Source organism: Bombus huntii, chromosome 9 (genome assembly GCF_024542735.1).
Source record: "Bombus huntii isolate Logan2020A chromosome 9, iyBomHunt1.1, whole genome shotgun sequence".
In the NCBI taxonomy this organism is placed as follows: domain Eukaryota; kingdom Metazoa; phylum Arthropoda; class Insecta; order Hymenoptera; family Apidae; genus Bombus; species Bombus huntii.
This window is the reverse complement of record NC_066246.1, coordinates 542,555-565,471: the sequence shown is the minus strand read 5'-3', so window position 1 is coordinate 565,471 and position 22,917 is coordinate 542,555. Positions and strand designations below refer to the sequence as shown.

Sequence of the window (22,917 nt, the reverse complement as noted above, 5' to 3'; positions counted from 1 at the left end):
AGACAAGGATAGATCATTTCGACAAAAGGTTACTCTAGGTATGAAAATTAGTTGAAGATATAGAATAAAGTTTTTTCATTTAAGGCCTTGTTTTTGAGAAAACCGAATTTGAGAATTTGTCAATATATGTGTACCAGACTCATTCTTAACCAAACATATTCAAATTTTGTTTTTTCAGAACAAGATCTTAAATGAAATAACTCCATTCTGCATTTTCGGTTTATTTTCGTATGTAGAATGATTCTTGTACTCTTGTCTATGTTGAGCTAGACTACTGGACAAATTTAAATATACTTGACAAGTCTCCAAATTCGATTTTCTCGAAAATAAAGCGTTCAATGTAATTTTGTTACTCCTGGTTTTCGTTTTATTTTGCGCTATAAAATCTCCTGTGATTTCAATTACATAATGAATTTATGATCATAGTGTATATGTATAGATTAGTGAATAATAAATTACAAAAATCGTAAGAGTACATATGTATGGTCCTAATATAATTATATGTATTTATTGGAAAACACCAAATAAATTAATTTACTCATGAATCTATTATTAAAAATTATTTTATTTTCACTCTGCCTTGAAATCTAATGTATTGATATGGATACTTTAAAAGATATATTGTAAATAAATCTAATAAAATTGATATTGATAGAAAGTAAATAAATATTTTCAATTCTATTATAAGGCCAAAGATTTGTGAGAAAACGTCAGAGAAATACAAAATAATGTTTAAATTAAGTTAAATTAAGAATTCAATGGATCTGATAAAATTGTATAGATAGTTATGTTTTACTCGATTCGGTTCAACTCGGTTCGATTCGGAAATGCACTGCTTAACAGCAGATAGTGACTAATCGGTGTAGACAGGTGTAGACGAGTATTAGTTGGCGTCTTTTAGAAGACAAAAATATAGTTGTTTCGATAAAAATTTAAACTATTGATGAGTTTTCAATGACTTAAAGAATGCTGCGTCGTATGAAATTAATTTTGTGTTTCTGCGTTATTTTATGCGCATTAGACAATAAAGCTGATGACAATCAAGTTTCATTAACCAAACTTGGTACAAAAACGGGACCGACGTTAAAATTCTTCTATTGGTGAGTTTTATAAATTTAATTGTAAAAAAAAACAATAATTTTACTTTTTTTATTCGATATATTTTGACATATATATTATTTTGATGATTTATTTATACGTTTATAATTTCATTAATAGGCTAATAATTTTTATTTTTTCTGCTTTCAGTTATTCATGTGGATATAGAAAAGTTTTTGAAGAATATGTCAATATCCTTCAGCAAAAGTATCCAGAATTAAAAATTGATGGAGAAAATTATATTCCCTCTCATAATAAAATGTTCATTGCTAAATTATTGGTAATTATATTTTGTTTTTATAACACGTAATATCTGTTATTTATTAATATGCTATGTTTCCTATTTTTATTTAGAGTTTTGCAAAAATTTCACTGATAATTTTAATAGTAAGTGGGCTTGATTTAGGACAATCACCAACATCACTGTGGCAATGGTGTCTAGATAATCGGTTTTATTCCTGTATAATGATATTTTTTATTTTTAATGCCATAGAAGGACATTTCATATCATCAGGAGCTTTTGAAATACATTTTAATGGTAAACAATGTTCCTATGAATTATAATAAATATAATTATACAGTATCTATAAATATGTATCTAAGTTATTTATTATGTTCTAGATGTTCCAGTGTGGTCTAAACTGGAAACTGGTAGAATACCACAACCATTAGAACTATTTCAAATAATAGATAATCATTTAAATATGCGATATGCAGATATAGATATAGAATAGATTAATTTTAATAAGAAATCCAATGTGGCATTTTTTTATTTGTACCAAACGTTAAGTAACTGTGGTTATGGAACTTTCATTGCTGCAACTCTATAATTGTTAAGAACAATTACCATCGTTCGCGTATCTTATATATGTATTTTCTTATATACCTTGCTATCTCAGTTTAGATGAGACAGTATATTTAAAACGGATAGAGTTTGCATGAGGGAAGCAGAAATAAAACCTTTTAATATTGCTCAAAACTATTTTTCATTCTCCATCTTAATTTAGAAATTAGGGAAAGAAATACGTGATATTACTTAATTATAACGGGCATAAAAGTAAATGTTCAGTACCTTAAAGTACATATTAATTGAAAGATATTTAACCCTTTCGCCACGGTGGGTACTAGCCATCACTGCGTCTCTACGAGCGGGCCGCCATGCCGCCGAGTGTCACCGTACGAGCGTCTCGCGTTTTTTGTTCTCCCAACGTGTTCGTTTAAAATCTTGGAGGATTTCGTTGAAACAACAGAGAACTTGAGAATGTATTGGATGAAGGAAATGTTGTTGAGACCTCGTTCTGTACTTTAAAAATAAATCCTGCAATAAATCTTCACTTTGAGTTGTTTATTGAAAATTATATAGCAATGATAGAATATAATTTTGAATATTGAATATAATTTAGTAAAAGTAAAATACTACTATTGTATTATGTATATATATATCGTCGCCGTGGACGCGGATAGTGGATGCCGGATATAGCTGGCGCCTGTCGCGAAAGAGATAAAATTTTTATTTAAAAATATACAAAATTCATTTACTCTCATTAATATTTTGAAACTATTATCTACTAATCATTATTGTTTTTAACATTAATATATACTCTGTTATATCACAGACAGGATTTTTTAAACTTAAGATAATAGACTTTAATAATTGAATATAAAATATGTAGAAAATAAATAAATGTTCCCGTTTTCATAAGTAATACTAAATTTTTAATTATAAAACTTATATTTTTGGAAAAAATTAATTTTTAAAATTATAGGAGTTGAAGATATAATAAAACAAATATATATGAATATAAATGTTATTTTTTTAATGATTACAATTTTTTATATAGATAGATACAAAAAATAAGTGATTGTATTACAGATTATATTATGTTACAGAATATAGCAATATATATGATATATATTACAGAATATGTCGTTAATTTACTGCCCTGTCATATTTATAACATTTTAAAAGAATATAAACTTATTTCCTGCGGTGTATCTTCGGATATCTACTTTTGAACCACAATAAGTAAAGCTATTGATAATTATACGACATGGTAAATAATTTTATAATTATAATTATATAATTCAACAAATATCGTATAATTACTTATATCTATTGCGTAGACATTATATCGGTAAATCAGTTTTTAGATTGTATATTTTTGAAAAAAGCTATTTCATTATAGAAATTAAAAAAATTATTTTAAGGTATTTAAAATAATATAATTGACATATATTTATAATAGATATACTATTATATATATAAAATAAAATATATCTTATAAAAGATATTTGAACTAACACGATATATAAATTTTAAGCAGTTTTCTCTCTTTTTCTATTGAAAATACCACCATTAAATATCCTTTTGTTTTATACGCACCAACTGCATATATTCATAATGACGAGAAAATTATCTGCTTAAAATTCGATTGTATATACAATCATCATACCATTCCAGAAACGTATAGCATTATATTCAAATTATTTCTTTCTTATTTGTAGTAAACATTTTAAATTGATTCAGTGCATAAGTATTATTGAAAATACTTAAATGTTGCGCCTTTTGGAAGAAAGAGAGAGAAACTATGATTTTAGAAAAGGATCATTGAAGATAGCATAATTCTCCTCCCTTTTTCTTCTTGCTAATATTTTATATAGTAGTTAGTTTTACAATTCGATCATGTACGCTTAGACTTGTAAATTTAACGAGAGCTCGCGGCTACCAGCAAATTCAGTGTGCTTCCTAATCATGAAAGATTTTTTCTAAGGAAGCAAAAGGATCATAGCCAGATCTGACATACGCGTGCTTCATGATAAGAAACGATAGGTGTTCGACGGCCACTCGAAGAAATCACAATTTAATTGTAGTTAGTGGTATCGTTGAAGAATTAGGGGTTACGAAATTAAATCACCTTATAATTTGTAACTTGGTTTCTGTACGGTGGTACAAGTAGGAACTAAAAATCAGAAATATCGGAATTTGTCTATCTACCTTGCTATTTCGTACTTTTGCTATGTACACTTTCAATTTGACAAAGCCTACGTTTTTATAGTTTTTTTATTTTATTTTATAAAGCAAAACATAGATTATAAATATTTTGCGTTAACCGCGCAACAAAAAGTGAAACGAAAATCGGAGCGGCAGTGTTTAAATGAGAGCTCAAATGCGGCATCTTCTTAGTTCTTGTGCTAAAAGACATAATTTACTACTATTGAAATATCGAATAGCAACAGCAGGAGAAAGCGCAATATACGTTTATTTTGTGCCAAGAATTATTTATTGATTTACTTAGTGGATTAGATTGTTGCACATCTTCAATGTACTTCGGGTCCTTGACAAGTGTCTCTAGACAGATGTATCAAGAAATAGTTGGTCTAGATGATCATGGATGTTGACTACACAGTAATTAGTTTGAAACGGTCTAGCAGTGCACCCATGATCAATAAGATCACTGCAACAATGTCTGTAACATCACCTTCCGCTTCTGCGCCAAGGTATTTTGTATTAAGCTAATGAATGTAATCTAAGTGCCAAATTTAACTATAATCAGTTAATCAAATTATACAATCGCAAAATAATAATTTAATTGCTTGCAGGGATGTCCCATCAAATTTTAACATATTTTCAAATTCACCTCGTACACGACGCTTCAGCACTAGTGTAAGAATGAATCTTGTATATGTGCAATGTCCATGTTTATTATGTATTACTTTAAAATTACAAGAAAACGATTATTTAAAATTAAATATAAATGTGGTTATCATAGAGTAATTAGCTTTATTAATAAGAAAATCATTTGCTGACTATAGTTTTGTGATACCTTATACCACTGACTCTGTTTTTAATGATAAAATAATTGTTGTTTTAGAGTCCTGGAACTGTTCCTAGGCTAACACCACGTGTAAGTCAATTGAGACAAGAAGAATGCATTGATGTTGCTGGTCGTGAAGCAGCACATGAAAAAGAAATACACAGTGCCATGCAGATCTCTCAATCATGGGAAGACCTCACCATAGAAGCAGAAGGATTGTCCTTTAAAGACTCAGAATCAGCTTCATTGCAATTTAAGATAGAATCACAACCAATTGCTAAACGAATTCTTGACCCCTTGAGTATCAATTTATCTGTAAGTGGTTCAACTACATATTCTTCACCATCACCAACAAGAACTGGTTTTGGTCAAAGACATTGCTATTCGCCTGGTGTTCATGCAGCTACATGGAAAAATAATCTATCACCTAGCCCTACTAGAAAAGCTTTTGCTACAAGGTTATTTTTTTTCATGTGTATTATACTTCTATATAATAAGGTATAGTTTATTGGTATGGTCTTATCAATTAACAATTTTGTGTTTGAAGACGGAGCCTAAGTCCTATTGCAATACGACCGAGTTGTTTGGCATCAGTTAAGAGAAAATTTGAATTAGATGATTCTGGAATGGATCAGTTACAACCTCCTGCAAAACGTACTTCCAGTTTGCTAACTTCTGCTGCATCTAGGTAATTTTATTACTTAAAATAAAAAAAATATTAGATTAATGCTACAAAGTCATTAGTATATGCAATGCAATATCTTTCAACATAGGTTGGATGTGGCAATATCTAGTCTACATCCTGGAACTATTAGTTCAGTTGGAACTCCAGAGTCTTGTTCCAGTCTTGACTCTCTTGGTTGTTCTTTTCGACCTGTGCATAGTCCATCACCTGGTCCAGGTGCTCCTTCAATTGTTAATGACGATCCATCTTCGTCATCGTCGTTTTCGTCTTCGTCTTCATCTTCTTCGTCTTCCTCATCTTCTTCCATTACCTCTTCTTCTACCACTACTTCAGCGGAAAGATTGAGTGTACAGGTCAAAACTTTTAAAGAAATACAACACAAACAAACTACACGAGAAAATAATGGATAAAGGGAAGCATCCAAAAACACTTTAAAAGAGAAACATGTAACATTGCGACGACAAACTTATTCTTGTAAGTAGTAAAAGATGATCATTAGAGCAATGAATTTTATGTATTAAATTTATCTATAGATCATTTTTTTACATTTAATGCCTATCTACATTCTGGTCATATCTATTTATTAATTTTCGTATTGTGCAAACTGTTTAAATGTGTATTAGTTGCATCACAAATGATGCTTTCATTCTTGTTAAGATGCTTATTAACATTGTCAAATAAGGTTGAAGCAATGAGATGCATATATACATACATGTAATATGAACGCAGTTCTAAGACCAAAGCGAATTATTTAGGAAAATGCGTGCTTCCTACCTTTAAGACTGAATTCTGCGTTTTCTAAATACATCGAATCTAAAAGTTCTCCTTTGCTTAGGAAGGATACATATACATATGTGACGTTGGCTATTTTAATTTCATATGATAATTAAGCATACATAATTTCAGTTGTGACCTTTTTTGTCAGTGAACAATCCCGCCAATGTGCGTATCCTTTGTGCGATCCTTCTTTTCAAAATAAGTAGACAAATAAGCATAAGTATGGTGTACATCGATTTATTAATTCGCGCATTAATAGTATTATTGATTCTATGAATCTCCAATCCTGTATAGTGTGTAAATAAACTATCTGTAGTATGTACTTTTATTCAATGTATACAATATTTCTGAAAATTAATAATGTACAAGACAAAACAGTACTTTTTGGACAAATAAATGCGAAAGATAAAATACTTTTCTGCTTTTCTCAAAATAATATAAAATTTATTAATTTATTTTAAAAATATACGAATAACAAATAAATATAATGAGTGTTTCCTTAAAATTATTTATAATTATTGGTGAAAAATAGTTAAACAGAAAAATTTAAATATTACATCGAGGTTATTGTACATAAAAGTAAAAGTAATATTTTTTATTTATATTTATGATACTTCCTGAGAAGTGTTAAAACAGAAAATAAATATTAGTATATATCGCATTTATATGGTCATAAATTTTTATTTTATATGTATGTATATTGTCACTGACACTGTTGATCGCTTATTTAAAAATTCTGTAACACTGTTCTAAAACATTAAAAAAAAGATCTCGGTTCCTAATATATATACTATTAGTTTTCGCGTTATGAAGCTATTTTACAATACTGCGTGTCTTATTTAAGAATGATAAATTAATAGCTTAAAATTCAATTTTGCCAATTGGTTATTTTTGTAAATAAATAGTAAATGCAATTAAAAAATTGTAAGAATCCTCTATGATGCGTTACGAAATGTTATAAATGTTTATACTCAATCTAAAATTAATTAAACAAATCACTTTGCAATTATTTTAAAGAACTATTTTAAAGAATTACAGTTCAAGAAAAATGTATTTTAAAATTGTAATTTGCTGATTACTGATCTTATCACTGCCTTTTGTACATCAGAGGAAAATTATTTTGATTTGTACTTAATTTTTGCTCCTTTATTTACAGTTTTCATTCCCCTGAAATAGTCTTTAAATCTTGAAAGTTCAAAATCCCATTATTATTTAAAATATAGCCTTCTAATCATCTATCCAATGATACGTTTTCATTTACATGTTTAGTAAATGGGTAACATTGTAGATAGTATATTCAAATCTACTAAATTTTCGTATACACATTTTTTAGTTTATTTACTGTTAATTTTTTTAGTTCTAAAACGGACAACAGTTGTTGCAGATGATCAAATATATATTATTATTAAATAAATAAATCGAATATATATTATACATATAATTTGAATTAATAAGTGATACTATGTTAAATAATATAAATTTTGAAATATTACAACATATTTAGACATAATTATTTATACGTCATTTTTAACACTGTCATAACAAGATTATAGAAAGAACATTTTTTCAATTTTTCGTCCTATAACTTTTTTACATATTTGTCTCTCGTATGGTGTAACAAATTTTTGTTAGATATATACTGTTGTTACTCAGAACTTAAAAAAATAGATTTAAGAAGTAACAAATAAAATATCTGTAAAAAAGAAATTGATATATTTTTGATAAAAAATTTCTTATTCATATGAGATGAATAGAAGTTATGAAAACAGTAGCACTAGTCCTTAAAGACATGATTTAAGGAATAATTTGTATATAAAATTCTTGTAATAAAAATATTTTTCCACATTTTCAATTACTCAAAAAATGGTAGTAAATATTCTGACAATTTATAAGTAAATAATTGAGAACATTGCACGTAAGTAATAAGACAAATGATCTTATTTACAAAGAAGTAAAGTAAGAAAATTTAATACATGTAATTACAGCTCCAACTTAATTATATTGAATCTATTTAATCTTATAACAAGATTTTTTTTGTTATTGGCTATTTGCTTCAAGATCCATATCTGACCATACAGCTTCAGTCTCACTTTCATCAGGTGCTTCATCATTGTCAGTATCCGGTAAACCATCACCAACATCATAGGTTGTGTCTGTTTGTTCTTCACCCACAGTCATGTAATAAGCTGTATCCAGTTTATTTGAAGAGTTGTCTAGTCTGTGCATACCTTCCAAAGCTCTTCTATTGTTTGGATCTAGACTAATTTAGAACATTATGTTAGTTTATATTTACTATACTATAAATTTTCAAATGGAAACATGTGTTAGACATTATACTATACATTATCTATATACTATATCTATTAATAACAAATGAATAAATTGAAAAAACCTACTTTAAAGCAATTGCATAATGATCCAGAGCTTTCTCTTCATTGTGAACTCTTGCCCATAAATCTCCAAGCATCTGATGTAATTTACATGCTGTTTGTATTTCTACCTGTCTTTCAAGTAATGCAATTGCAGCTTCCAAATTCATTTCTTGTTCATATATCTCAGCTAACAGATATACAGCAGGTAGATAAACTTCATCTTGAAGTAATGCCTTTTCCAAAAGATTCTTTGCCTTTCCAACAGAAACTGGATCTTTCATGAGTACAGATGCATAAAGCTATAAAATATTACTTTTTATTTATAATTAATATTCTTAAAATGTATATGCCTAGTTTAATATGCATTAAATTAAGTAAGGTATTGTTTATAATTTCAAATTGTATATACTATTAAAAAATAAACTACCACAATTAATTGATATAACTACCGTGAGAACTCTTGTAGTGTGTCCAAGTTGTTTACAAGATCCACTGGCGATATTGATAGCTTCCCGCAATCTATGCATTCCTACAAGACAATCTACCAAACCCTTATGTGGTTCATAACGATACGGTTTCAATTGTACTGCGTGCCTAAAGAAGAATAATGCATCTTGGTATTTCTTCTGTTCTATCAAAATGTTCCCTCGAAGAATTGTTGCTTCTATATCATTTGGATTTAAATTTAAGGCTTGTGCTGTAAACGTATTTGCTCTACCAAGCTTTCTAGTAGCATAAAGAGAATATGCCATGGCAACATATACTTCTCCACTGCACTCATTACTTGCTGTTATTATTGGAATCAGTCTTTCAAGTTCCTTAACACTATGTGTTTTATATAATACTGCAGCATAAACATCAACCCTAAACGCAAACAGAAATTCAAAAAGTATGTGTTTTATACATTATAAGCCTATTAAATTAATTTAATTAATTATAAAATGTTACAAAATATAGCTGTATAATTATGTGTAGTTATAATTATGACAGTATATACCCATAAAACTCTTATTACCCTTTCATAATATCTGGTTCTATAATTCTTGCTCTTCGTAAGCATAATAAAGCATTTTTATCATCTCCAGCATAATAATAGCATTCTCCCATTGTTGTCAATAAATTGAAGTTATCCCTTAATAGACTAACATTATCTAGAGACCTCAATGTTGATACTGCATGAGTATATTCTCTATTATGTATATGTGCATGAGCTTTGATCCATGTATTCAACCAGTCTAAATTTGACAAACTGGACGCGCAACCTACAATTAGTGAATTTACTTCAATTCCCTTTACTCCAAGCGAAAGAAGACCTTCTGCAGCTTCTAAGGCTAATGGACATTCTCTTAAAACTTCCTTATATGTAGTAATTGCAGAACGTTCCATTCCTTGTTCGTGAAACATTTTTGCAAGTGCCATGTTTACCTTAAAGATAAAAACATATTTACACACATAATTAAACATTAAAATTAAAATTTATTTAAATTACCTTTGGAGTTCTCTGTTTACCAGGAATGCTTTGCAGCACTTGAAGTGCTTCTTGAGGATTTTTTAATTTTATTAAACATAAATGGATTTGAAATTTTATATCAACATCAGTTGGTAGATCTTTTTGTCCTTCTAGAGGCTTTGTGGCACCTTTAGATTTCAATAAACACTTACGAAATTGCAAAGATTTTTTATACAGTGCTTCAGCTCTTTTATATTTCCCTAAGTAAAAATGAGCATCCGCATAATAAACGTAAATGTGGAATCTTCCATGTATTGGCAACAAATCTGAATTGTGCTCACTTAATGATAACACTAAATTTGCCTATAATATGGAGATAATTATATTAATTTATTAAGATACTTTATAAAACACATACGAATTATAAAACACACTTATTATTTGCATTTTTTACTAATAAGTGCAATTTTATTCAAAAATTTATTTTTTAATTTCAAGAAAAAGATATCTTTAATCATTTATTACATTTACTTACAAGCGAAATAACATTTGAATATAAGGATTGCTCGTAGAGGAGCTTTATTTGATCGTACAAAGTCGACATTTTCTCTAAAATATTCTTTAAATTACAAAGTAGCCGAAGATCTATCACCAAAGACACTTCTTAACCTACAAGAAATGGAATTGTGAAAGATAATACAATCAATACTATATTAAGTGTAATATCATATTAAACTCAATATAGATAAGTTATAAAATATGTAAAAAGTGTTTTTAAGTAAAATCTTTATTCACAAATTCCCAATTTGGCAATTGACATTTAAATACAAAATGTACAAGTACCGCCATTTCAAAATTGAGCGGAAACAACGACCTCTGATATAAAGATTTTGAATTATTTGCCATGCAATTACCGATTTAGAACATAGGACATAATGACATAAAAAAATTGATGTTAAATAACATCTTTGCTATTTTTTTACTGTAAAATTAAAAATAAAATAAATAAAATATAGTTCTTAAAAAAAATTTTGGATATTAATTGATATTAACAAAAATATCATATATTTCTATGGTGGTTCTAAATAAGAAAATATTTGGAAAAGGAATAACATATTTCCCATTTTTATCGCAAAATATATATATTTTCGATTTTTCTCCTACAAATATACATATGATTGAACAATTAATAATTCTTTCCGTAATTAATATATGAATATATCTAAATCATTGAAATAAAAACAATCTGCTATATAATATATCATATTAATATTAATATTTTTATTAACAATAATAATTAATAACTCTACATAATTAATTAATACTATTTCAAAGTTTATTATACATTTACTTTGAAATGAATTGAACCAAGCGAACTGTCTCCTAGAAACAGAAATGCAAGTTGATGTAAGTGCGCGATGGTGGGGATAAGATGGTTTATCTCGTCACCTCGCGCGCTTGGACAAAAAAGTGGAAAAGGAGCTTCAAACCATAGCGACTGATGATATCTTCGAAAGTCTTTCATACGATAAGTTTTACAAAATCAAAGTTAAAATATCTATCAAACTAATAGTATTCCGACTTAAGTAGACTAATAATTTCTTATAGAAAATCACGAGCTGCATCGATTAATGTAAATATATAAAAATATATTATTTCATTTAAAAAATAAAATTTATCTTCACATGACCTTTACACGACTACCTACTGAAAAGCTAATAACATCAGAATATGCTCCCCTTGATGTCATTCAACTTTTATCTTAAATATTTTTGGATATAATTAACAGTATCGAAAATATCCCAGCTTAGACTCCTAGGTGACCACTCTGTATATGCTGAATAGTTAAAGATGAACAAATTTCCATTCCTATTCTATTATATTAAAAAAAATATTGTATTTTATTAAAGATGTTTTTTATTCAAAAGTATTCAAACATGTTAAATTCATGAAAACCTTAAATAAAGCAGACATAATAAGTACATACATATATGGGCTTGTAATACATATTATTACAGCATTTCTATCACTGCTGTTACTGACAATTACCTTAAATCTATCTGTCAAATAGATTTCATGTAGTAAAAATATTTAATGGGTAAATAATAATCTTAATGAAATACGAATTTATTTATGAATTCAGTTCTTTCATATGTATATGTTCTACTTTTTACTATTGATATATAACTTTATATATGTTCATATATATATTATCTTTTAAATAAAAGATCTTTATACATGAATAATTTAAAATAGTTTATAACTTTTAGAAAATACTAATTATTTTGTTTTTGTAACAATGGTAAAATAACAAAATAAAACGGTACAAGTTTTCGCAAGTAATACATAAGATCAGCAAAATTTGATTTTATATTGAAGTGTCTTGTGCACATACAAGCTTATAGTTTTCTGAATTGAAATGTATTTATTATATGCTTCACAATGCTTTTCATTCTTTTATATATTACGCTTATAAACTAAAATCACGTTTATCCTTAAGGTAAAATGAAAATTTGTAAAGCTATTAACCAGAGGCGTTTAACATAAAATTTTGTGTATAATCATATTCAATTGTAGGAATTACAGATTGCACAAATTTGAGAAATATTATAAGATACATATGTACTCCAAGTTCACGACCACCTTCCATTACAGTTTCAATAATCTTCTTCATTACTTCAGCATGTCTGCATAATTTTATTTTAGTAAGAATCTTATGCTAATAGAAATAATAATTTGAATAATCGTTAATTTATTTACTTAAAATTAATTACCTGCAAGGATGAACTGAAGCCATTAGCGGTCCAGGGATATGAGGATGTACCTCCATTGTAACAGTCTTTTTGGCATGATCCTGACTAACGTCCTCATACATTTCTTCTACTGTTAAAGGCTTACGATTCTTTTATAAAAATGATTATATTAGAAACTAAGATCTTTTTATATTCTACATATAATATTTTTACAATACAAATAAAATACATAAATATACTCTTGGTAAATGAACTACAAACCTCATCATATCCTGAAAGCCATAATCGAGGAGTTTGATAATATTTATCATATGTAATATATAAGTCATATGTACGTGTATGAATAATTTCTCCTTCAGAAAATGATTCCCATTTCTCATTAGCTGGTTTCTTTGTAATTTTTGCTGCATACTATTTAATTTAAATTTTATTAAATTGTGATAGTTTCAAGTCTTAAAAATTAAACATTGTTGAAATGTAATAGAACAATTTAACTAATATAAATATTCATTAATTATAACATAATAACTATCTAAAATTAAAATACCTTATCCTGTTCGTCTAACATTCCACTGACTTCAAAAGCTTCCATATCTGCAGCATCTCCATCATCATCATCATCATCATCATCCTCATTATTATCTCCATTATTTTCCTCTGTACCAATTGACTGGGAAAGTTGTGTTTCATCTAATGTCATTTCGGTTACTCTTTCTTCAATTCCACCAAGGCTCGAATCATAATGATGTGTGTCAACCCAACCACCTTCTGGATCATCTTCTTCTATAATACACTCTTGTTCTTTGCTGTATTCAATCTAGAATATGATCTAATATTAGAAAGTTATAATACATCAATTTGTAAGTATTAATTAAAATCTTTTTCTTATATTCAGTAAATAATATAATATCTTAAGAGATACTCGAAGGTTACAATGTTAACATATCTGCATGTGGTTAGATTTTAGTTAGTAAAAATGAATAATCATCAAATTCTTATTATTTTTAATAAATACTATATACATATTATATATAATATAAGTGTGAAATTATTGGTTTTAAGAAAATTTGTCTTGAAGAAATTAATAACTCTTTTGTTTATAACTTATGAATGAAAGATATATTAATTATGTTATATTTCTTCGAAGACAATAATACCTGTTTACATCTGCGAGTACAAGGAACATTACGTGTCAATAAAAATTGTTTGGTTTTAGGAAGATAAGATTTTATTCTATCTTCATCGCCAGTAGCCCACTGCCATGTTGGACAATGATGTACCAAATGATCACCTGCTGCCACAAACTCCTCCGGTGTTAATACTCCAGTTTCTCGAAATTTACTTTCCTTTAATAATATAAGTTATTTAATACAAACGGAAATTATTCTAATTATATAATATATATTTTATAATAACAGAGATAACAAAAGGTTACAAGAAACATAATTGGAAAAAATAAAGAATTGTATAATAAAAAATAAATATTATAAATGTAATAAAAATTTGGTAAATTAATTGAAATTATTATTAAGAGGATAGGAACTGGATACAAGTATTTAATGCAATAATAAATAAATAAAATCAGGACACAATAATATATATTAAAAGCTATATATAAAGTTGACTTGAGAGCACTATAAAAACAAAGGTCTATACACAACAAAGATATTTTAAAAAATTCATTTTATTTTAATCTGATACTTCTTTTGTTACATTGAAAATTTATATGTTATAAAGTATAATTTTATAATTATTGTATTGACAATATCATAAATAAACATAATTGTTTTCTTTCTCTACATTTTTATGTTGAAAATAACAATCTTATAGATATTCATGTCACAATTTTATAATTATAGTAAAAGAATAAATCAAATAAATTTTAGGTGTTTATTTAAAAATCTACCACTTTTAAGTTTTATTATGAAAAACATATAATAAACTTATTACATTATATCATAAACATATAGCAACATAACGTAAACAAATGATTAAATAGTATATAATAATGACATATTCATTACACAAAACTTTTATGTAATATATTTTTTACTTATTACTTTTTAAGATATCTGTTTTGAAGATATCATATTTATATACAGGCATACCTTTAACACAGGGGTTAAGTATTCGGCAACACCAAGCGCAGTACCTTTTACAGAATTAATAACACTCTGCATCGCTATTTCGTGGAACAAGAAATTCAGATTTCAAAAAGAATAATTGTTGAAAGCAAACATTCGTATGATATCAACAGTTTCCAACGTATTATCGATTAGGGCAAACATAAGAGTCATATATGCGGTACCAAAAATCTCCACTTTCCATTAAGTTCCCCTACTTACTATCTTATGCTATTTCCCCACTTTTTGATACACCTAAATGAGCATGCGTGTAGAAACGACTGACAGCAACTTGTAAATGTATTGATAAATAATTGTATAGTATACAAAATTTAATAAAAGTATCTTAAATATTTGTATGGATTCAATAATGCACATAAGTGCGATATCATAAAAATATCTTTTATGTTGTGTATTCCTCAGACCTGTATAGTAATCTCTTGATAAATCAAGTTAAATTGTTGAATGATTTACCACAAATTTTAAATAATTTTATTATCTTACATTAAAAAGAAATATATATGTAAATGTTTAATATACACTATCAATTGTATGTGTGTGAGTTCAGAAGTTATTTTTGAAAAATATATCTTTCAAAAATAGAATATTGATTTGTTTAAAAAATTTGTAGCAAAATTCAAGAGTAATATAAGGATAATGTATTTTCATAAAATTAAAGTTTTATTAAATGATTATTATATTTCTTGAAGTATATTTTTGTAGGCTCGTTACGTATGCAATTTCTTGTTTTATGAAGAACAGAATAAATGATAGTCAAACGATGCTTTATTGTATGTAACAATTAGGACTCATTATTCCAACTAGGATTTATTACCTTCTGTTGAATCTTTTATTGTTTCAATGTTGTTTTGTTCAAAAGTAGTATCTGCCTTTTTGACCAATTACGTTCTTTTTTCTTTAACTACTACATTTAGCGCGCAATTCATCAGATTGTACATTTTATCATTTGATGAAAATTTATAAAATAGTTTTCCAATTTTATTGGAGAATTCCAATCTTATTAAGATATGATATGCAATAGAAAGCGTCGATTGTCAAAAACGCCATGAATTTTTCGAACGATCCAATATGAAAAATATGACATATTTATTTTTCGCTAATCTTTACTATGTATCCGTAGAAACCATTCATCTGAATGTAAATCAATTTAAATAACACAATAACATAATTTCAAGAGACAAATACAGCTAATGACTCACACATTTCATATCGTTTAACTTTGAACTAATTTAATAACTAAATTAGTGATCTACAAATAAATGAAAAAAACAAAAAAGCTTAAGTAATTAACTGACATTTTTTAAAAGTGTTACTATTTTTATTTCATAATATTTTATTTTGTTTTATTGTGAAATGTTGTTAATAACTATTTATATTTAATTTTTATGTAATTTCACACAGATGGTTGATCGCTCTGAAACTTCAAATGCAAATTTAGAAGATATTACGAAAGCATTAGAAGATATGGACAGTTTAGATATAAAATTATTTAATGACACATTTAAAAACTCAAATTCCAACAGTGTTCTCAAAGATTTTAATATACAGTCTGATGGAGAAATTAAAAAAAAAGTTATATTTAAAGGTGCTTTTTATATTTGTAGTAGAAATAAAACATAAGCCAGTGATTTATACTTTATTACAATTTTATCATTAAAAAATTTAGAATTCTTTTTTAGATTATACAAATCTTTTGAAATTTTTATTTAAGGGAAGAATCAAATTTTTCAATTTTATATACATAAATGTAATTTATTTTTATCTAAATCCAAATACAATGGAGTAATTATATCTTAGTGACTATGATCTGAATGAATATTTCCTTTAAACGATTCATTTTGTAAATAATTATTTAAAAATTTTGTTGATATATAGATTCTAATGAGGATGATTTATTAACTGATTTGTTATCTGATGAAGAAATTTCTGTAAAAGAAGAAAAAAATCTGTTTACATCTAATATCAAAAGTAACTTGATGGAAGATCTTTTCAAAATCAAAAATCCAGTTAGATCTGCAAATATTAGATCAAATAATGAACTGGGGTTTCATTTTGAGCAAGCAGAAGCTAATCGATTGTCTTCACAGAAACTACCTGATTACTCAATTTCTGAAAATAATTTTGCTTCTCAAAATGAATCAATCAAAGACAGAAACACACAAAAGTTGAAAAATGTATCTCGAAATGAAGAGGACATTTTAACAAGCTTAAATGATAAATCTGATGTAATAGATAAAACAAGGAGATCATCTTTAAGAGAGCATCTATTTGAAAATCAATCTAATTTATCAAATGTTATGGATTCTATCATACCTAAAAATAATAAGAAAATAGAATTAGAAACTATGGCTCAGTCTACAAATACTATACATGAATCAAAATTGGATACTACTAATGTATCTACTAGATCTTTTACAAAAGAATCTCGTAGAGGTAGGAGAAATACAAAAATCGTGAATGATCCCCTTGGTTTGCTATCAGCTGATCAACTGCTGGATCAAAGTCCTGAATTGGTAATTATATTTAATTATTTATAGTATTTAAGAAAACATATACATAATTAAATTTAAAATAAAAAATATAAATAAAAAATATCTAAAAAAAAATAAATGTATAATGAAGTAAGGAGAACAGTACAGGAATGTATTTTATATGATATGAGTAAACATTTAAAGGAAAGACTTAGAATCATTAAATAGGAGTATTAACAGCAATATTGATGGTATTTACAATATTAAATATATTTTTTACTTTTAAGGTATCAAATGGAAATGTACCACCTAAGAATTCTATTGTACAAAATACCAAAACAGAAAAAGATTTACCAGAATGGTTAGGTGGTTCAAAAAAATTAGAAGATAAAAAATCAGAAATAAGAATGGGAGCAATAGCTGAAATTGATAAAATAGATGCTTCTAAACAAAATGTTGAAATTCACGATGCAAACAGTACAATAAATTTAAAAACCTCTGGCGCAAATGATTTAGGAGATGCATCTATTTTTCCAGAACATTTTACACTGTTGTATAGTACACAATTAAACCAACAAAATGCACTTGTAAATATGCAACAACAAGAACATGAATTAAGAACAGCAGCAATAATTTCTCAACAAAACGAACAATTAAATAAAATATCAAGTGCTCAACATTCCATGCTGCATAATCAAGAGGAACAATTTAATGCTCTTCTAAAACTACAATTTGAAAAACAACTTTTATTGGAGAAGCAAATAAAAATGCAGCAAGAACGTATTAATCAATATATTCATGTAAGACATATGAAATATAATATTGAATATTTACGTGTGAAAGAATAAGTGCAATTTGAAGCTTTCAATTTTTTCTTTCTTAAGGTTTTGATGACACAGCCAGGAGCAGTATCAAGTACTACATCAATTTATACAAGTTGCAAATCAGATTTATGTGAAGATGAAAAGAAGTTTGTAAATGAAATAAAAGATATGAAAGATATAATAAAAAGACTGGAAGGAGAAAAATCAAAATTAGAGAATAAATTATCTACCATAGATGAAAAATACAATAATGAAATATCATTTCAAGCAGAGTTTTATGAGTATGTTTGTTATATTATATATTACAGTAAACTGTTTTTAAAGTAAAGTAACATGATTTGATTTTTAGAAGACAAATTTCATTTTTAAAGGATTCAATAACAAAATCAGAAGAAAGAGTTAAACAGGAAATAGAATATTTAGAAACAAATTATATAACAAAATTTGAAAAGTTAAGAGATGAAAAATTACAACTAGAAAATCAATGCAAAGAAGAAATTCACAATCTAAAGGTTAAATGTTTTATTCCACTTATTATATCTGTAAATACAAGTACATTTATAATATTAATGTGTTATTTTATTATATTATAGGTATTAATACATTAATAATTATTATTTTAACTAATTTGAGTATTTTATAATTTTAAATAATAAAATTTTAAAATTTGTTTCTCTATAAATGTAGTATAATTAATAATTATTAGAAAATATTAGAAATTATTAATATAAATGAAGGAAAATTTTACAATCTAATATTTCTTAATTAGAACAAACATGCTCAACACATAGAAGAACTTTGTAAACTACATTCTGAGAATGTAACACTATTGCAAAGGGAATATTATAATATAATAGAAAGTATATCTAAAGCTAAGCAAATAGAAGCTCAAATGATAGAAACTGTGACAACTCGGAAGACTGACATAGAGGATATATTACAAAAAGCTAATGTTATTATTGAGGGTATGGTAGAAAATAAAAATAGATTAGAAATTAAACATAATGAAATAATGGAATCTGAAGCAAACATTTTGAAATTACAGGAAGATGACATAAAAGGTATATTCAGTAAATGATAAATTTCAAATTTTTTAATATTCTAGTATACATTTCTCATTTAATATAAATATACTTGTAGTAATACAATAATGATACATGATGTTATAATTGTTTATTTATTCTTTGTTTATTAATTGTTTTGTTCGTCAAAAAAGGATCACTTTTAATCTTTTTATTAATATTTATAGCTCAAAAACATGAGTTAAAATATCAAAATAGTGTCTTAGAAGAACATCGTAATAAATTTTTAGAAACAACAGAGAAATTTGACACTCACCTTACACAACTTATAACTGAACTTCAAAAACAAAGTACACTATATACTCAAGCAACAGAAACACTTCAGAAAAAAACAACAAATCTTTTGCGAGAAAAAGAATTATTCGAAGAAAAAATGAAGTGGGAACGAGACTATATGCAGGTATAGATGAAATAAATTAAAAAATTAAGATCACTAATGCTATGCTGTTTAGAAGTGATATTCGAAAATATCAAGCAGTATACATGTAGTTATATTATGATTGTAGGCATTAAAGGAAGCCTGGATAAAAGAACAAGAGAAACAATTAAAACTGCTTGCAGAAGAAAAAGAAGTAATAGCAATTGAAAAAACACACTTAGAAGTTTTAAACAAACTAAAAAGTAATAGTGGTGAAACTACTAAAGTAGAGGTACAAGCAATTATACAATATTAAATACACAAATTTTATATTAAAAGTGAGATAAAATATAAAAATTTACACATATTTTAATCACAACTATAGTTGGAAACTGCTATTAAAACTGCACAGGACGCAAATGCATCTGCTAGCCGAGAAAAATTAAAATGGCAACAAAAAATTAATGAGCTTAATGTTTATAAGCAAATTCTACAAGATAAGGAAAACTTACTCATTTTACATGCCAAAGAACTTGAATATCTTACGCAGGTAATATTTTTAAAAACATTTAATTCTCCATTACTATAAATTAATTTAAACATTTTATAGTCTGCTTTAACTAAAAAGGAAGAAGGAGTAAAAGCTTTAAAAAATGCAAAACGTTTAGAAAATCAGAATAAAGAAAAATTTAATCAGCTACAAATACAAATTCAAGCATTGATGGAAAGAGAAAAAAAAGTTGCAACTGAAAGATATAATGTTACAAAGTAAGAATATTTATATATTTGTGTATTAAGAGTACTTCCTTTTTTTAAAATTATACATTTATCATTATTTTGTTATAATGATAAATATTATAAGTTCTCTTTGTTGCTGCTAAGTGTATTTATTTTACAGAGATAAAATTAAAGGAGTCTTATCTGCTTATGAAACTGAAAGACCAGAAAGGGATGTTTCACATAACTTTCAGAATGAGGTAATACCTTCCTCTGGAATACAATCAAAATCTGAGATCACTACAGAATTAATGGTACATATACATATATACATGTATATATATAAATGTATACTACTAGTTTATTAAATTTTAGTTTATTGTATCTTATTAATTGTGCTATCTAAAATATTTATTTGTTGCAGAGTATTGTAGATCCAAATTTAATTATGTTGAAATTAAACATTGATGATGACTTTAAATTTATTAATAAATACATGTAAAGCTTTGAATTAATATTTTATAAAGATTTTAAAATCATAATTTATACAAGACTTTAATATTTGCAACCAATATCTTTAATACTTAAAAATAAAGTTATATACAAATATTTAAAAGTATTACCTTATTGCTGTAAGGAGTAAGGAGTAAAATGTATTTTTCTCATTCAAAGTGTAAGACATTATTTGTTTAGATATCCATATCCCCATCTATAAATAGATAGTTACATAATAGTTTAATTATTCACAAATTTAAAAATCTTGTATAAGTATCATGATTTAGATAATAACTTAATTATGATTTAAATATTTATAACTACCAAAGCAATCAATAAGTAATAACTTTTAATTAATTAAAAAGTAAAACTAAGATACCAAAAAATATTTTTTACATTTTTTATCATCTAATCACATAAAACTTACCATTATTAACTAAACAATACTCCTGTAATATATCTGTATTTTTTTGCAATGTTTTTACATCTGTAATTAGAGACTTTATATTACAAAGTTCACTTCCTACACTATTTGTACAAGATGTCTGCAAAAGAATATATATGACACGTTATGGGTTTGAGATCTTCATTTTTTCCTCTATAATGAACATGCAATAAACCTACAATATCATGAAGAAGATTTGTAGAATTAATAGTACTTTCTTTGTTATTGGTATCTAGATTTGTATATATATTTGGTAATTTATTTATAAAATCAATCCCCTCCGATAAAAACATTATTGTTTGCCTAAAAAGATCAAATTTAGGAAATGATTTGTAATGATAAAAAGATAATAATACCGATGATAATTGTGAGAAACTGGTAATCCTGGAATATTCTCTGAATTATGAATAAGTTTATATGTGGAATGTTTGTGTATCGTTAAACACTGAAGATGTTTAATAATGTTATCTTTGCAATCGTTACGTTCATCTGTAATAGACATATTAAATTTTAATTCTAAAATTATTAAAAACAATTTTTTGTTTGATACAGAAATAAAGACCTTTTATAGTCTGCAATGTATTCATCAAATTACTGTATTCTGTAATTTGCTTTCTCTCTTCATTTGCGAATTGTTCATCACGAACAACTTTCCTTTTATGCAAAAGATTAATAACCTTTTCAATATTTTCCATTTTAAACCACTTCAAGAAGTAAACAAAACTACAAGATACAACTTTAAAAAATATATTCTTGTTTATTACCAACTTCTACAAATCGCGGTTTATATGACCATGATTACGTATTTCTGCACTCACTAAGGGAATTATTTTTACATAGATTGGTACCTATGAAGTTCTTGAACATTCAAAATGCAATTATATCATTCAATCATCGAATCAATCGAATTCAATAAAAATTCTTTCTTTCTGGGTGTTTCTATCCTAACTTCTCTTTCGAGGTTCGAGGTCGTGCACCAGATCTTGTTTATATAGATAACATCATGTAACAAAAATATTTTGTTTGTAACATATTTTATTTAAGAGACGGGACACTATTATGTTTTGCTATATAGATATACAGAGTATTCCATTTAACTCTGCTACTCTTAATTATTTTCTTATTTGTCACGATACAAAGAAGTCTTTCGAGAGAAAGTTACTATATTTCAAGCGGGAAATTAAGCGGGAAATTAGAGTGAAAGTCATTTCAATGCCATATTTTCTGAGATTCTACTAATTGTAATGATTTTTTAAATGGAATGACCTATTTTTCCGTTTACCATTAAAAATTTAAGGACAAAATATATCTAATCATGTTCTGTGCCATGAATTTGGAATGATTTAAGCCAAAAGTTTTATAATTAAAAGATTGATGGGAGCCTATGTAAGAAAGAATTGCAAAAACAAAATAAACCCTAGAATTATGTTA

At 26.4% G+C, this 22,917-nt stretch overlaps 6 protein-coding genes across 11 annotated transcripts; 3 read left to right on the top strand and 3 right to left on the bottom strand.

The window, feature by feature from the left end:
- The first annotated feature begins 796 nt into the window (after window positions 1-796).
- On the top strand, window positions 797-2,432 carry LOC126869664 (thioredoxin reductase-like selenoprotein T homolog CG3887). The gene is made up of 4 exons (XM_050626503.1): window positions 797-1,100; window positions 1,249-1,378; window positions 1,453-1,636; window positions 1,720-2,432. The coding sequence occupies exons 1-4, from the start codon at window positions 967-969 to the stop codon at window positions 1,830-1,832; spliced, it is 561 nt and encodes a 186-aa protein (XP_050482460.1). The 5' UTR covers window positions 797-966; the 3' UTR covers window positions 1,833-2,432.
- A 1,242-nt stretch (window positions 2,433-3,674) lies between these two features.
- LOC126869659 (PPP2R1A-PPP2R2A-interacting phosphatase regulator 1) lies at window positions 3,675-6,788 on the top strand. Its single transcript, XM_050626498.1, has 5 exons — window positions 3,675-4,596; window positions 4,699-4,762; window positions 4,971-5,371; window positions 5,461-5,601; window positions 5,687-6,788. The coding sequence occupies exons 1-5, from the start codon at window positions 4,481-4,483 to the stop codon at window positions 6,006-6,008; spliced, it is 1,044 nt and encodes a 347-aa protein (XP_050482455.1). The 5' UTR covers window positions 3,675-4,480; the 3' UTR covers window positions 6,009-6,788.
- A 1,503-nt stretch (window positions 6,789-8,291) lies between these two features.
- LOC126869656 (anaphase-promoting complex subunit 7) lies at window positions 8,292-11,081 on the bottom strand. 2 transcript variants are annotated; one of them, XM_050626493.1, is made up of 7 exons: window positions 11,041-11,059; window positions 10,733-10,866; window positions 10,237-10,560; window positions 9,763-10,172; window positions 9,197-9,611; window positions 8,772-9,046; window positions 8,292-8,635 (listed from the first exon to the last, which is right to left on the bottom strand). In XM_050626493.1, the coding sequence occupies exons 2-7, from the start codon at window positions 10,799-10,801 to the stop codon at window positions 8,413-8,415; spliced, it is 1,716 nt and encodes a 571-aa protein (XP_050482450.1). In that variant the 5' UTR covers window positions 10,802-10,866; window positions 11,041-11,059; the 3' UTR covers window positions 8,292-8,412. The 2 variants fall into 2 exon arrangements, with proteins under 2 accessions (XP_050482450.1, XP_050482449.1); XM_050626492.1 differs by having other exon boundaries at window positions 10,733-11,081.
- Window positions 11,082-11,449: 368 nt separating this feature from the next.
- LOC126869661 (ubiquitin-like-conjugating enzyme ATG3) lies at window positions 11,450-15,279 on the bottom strand. Its single transcript, XM_050626499.1, has 6 exons — window positions 15,059-15,279; window positions 14,108-14,296; window positions 13,498-13,767; window positions 13,212-13,361; window positions 12,972-13,099; window positions 11,450-12,884 (listed from the first exon to the last, which is right to left on the bottom strand). Exons 1-6 carry the CDS (start codon window positions 15,128-15,130, stop codon window positions 12,722-12,724), a joined length of 972 nt encoding a protein of 323 aa, XP_050482456.1. The 5' UTR covers window positions 15,131-15,279; the 3' UTR covers window positions 11,450-12,721.
- Window positions 15,280-15,327: 48 nt separating this feature from the next.
- On the top strand, window positions 15,328-21,092 carry LOC126869655 (myosin-8). 5 transcript variants are annotated; one of them, XM_050626486.1, is made up of 13 exons: window positions 15,373-15,631; window positions 16,496-16,679; window positions 16,970-17,607; window positions 17,853-18,365; window positions 18,450-18,670; window positions 18,739-18,901; window positions 19,159-19,450; window positions 19,639-19,871; window positions 19,978-20,121; window positions 20,215-20,379; window positions 20,440-20,597; window positions 20,728-20,860; window positions 20,971-21,092. In XM_050626486.1, exons 1-13 carry the CDS (start codon window positions 15,626-15,628, stop codon window positions 21,046-21,048), a joined length of 2,928 nt encoding a protein of 975 aa, XP_050482443.1. In that variant the 5' UTR covers window positions 15,373-15,625; the 3' UTR covers window positions 21,049-21,092. The 5 variants fall into 5 exon arrangements, with proteins under 5 accessions (XP_050482448.1, XP_050482447.1, XP_050482443.1 ...); XM_050626488.1 differs by having other exon boundaries at window positions 15,375-15,623; XM_050626487.1 differs by having other exon boundaries at window positions 15,376-16,376.
- Window positions 20,502-22,279, bottom strand: LOC126869665 (uncharacterized). The gene is made up of 6 exons (XM_050626504.1): window positions 22,049-22,279; window positions 21,843-21,975; window positions 21,666-21,789; window positions 21,469-21,586; window positions 21,170-21,255; window positions 20,502-20,819 (listed from the first exon to the last, which is right to left on the bottom strand). The coding sequence occupies exons 1-5, from the start codon at window positions 22,179-22,181 to the stop codon at window positions 21,236-21,238; spliced, it is 528 nt and encodes a 175-aa protein (XP_050482461.1). The 5' UTR covers window positions 22,182-22,279; the 3' UTR covers window positions 20,502-20,819; window positions 21,170-21,235.
- Between the last annotated feature and the right edge of the window lie 638 nt (window positions 22,280-22,917).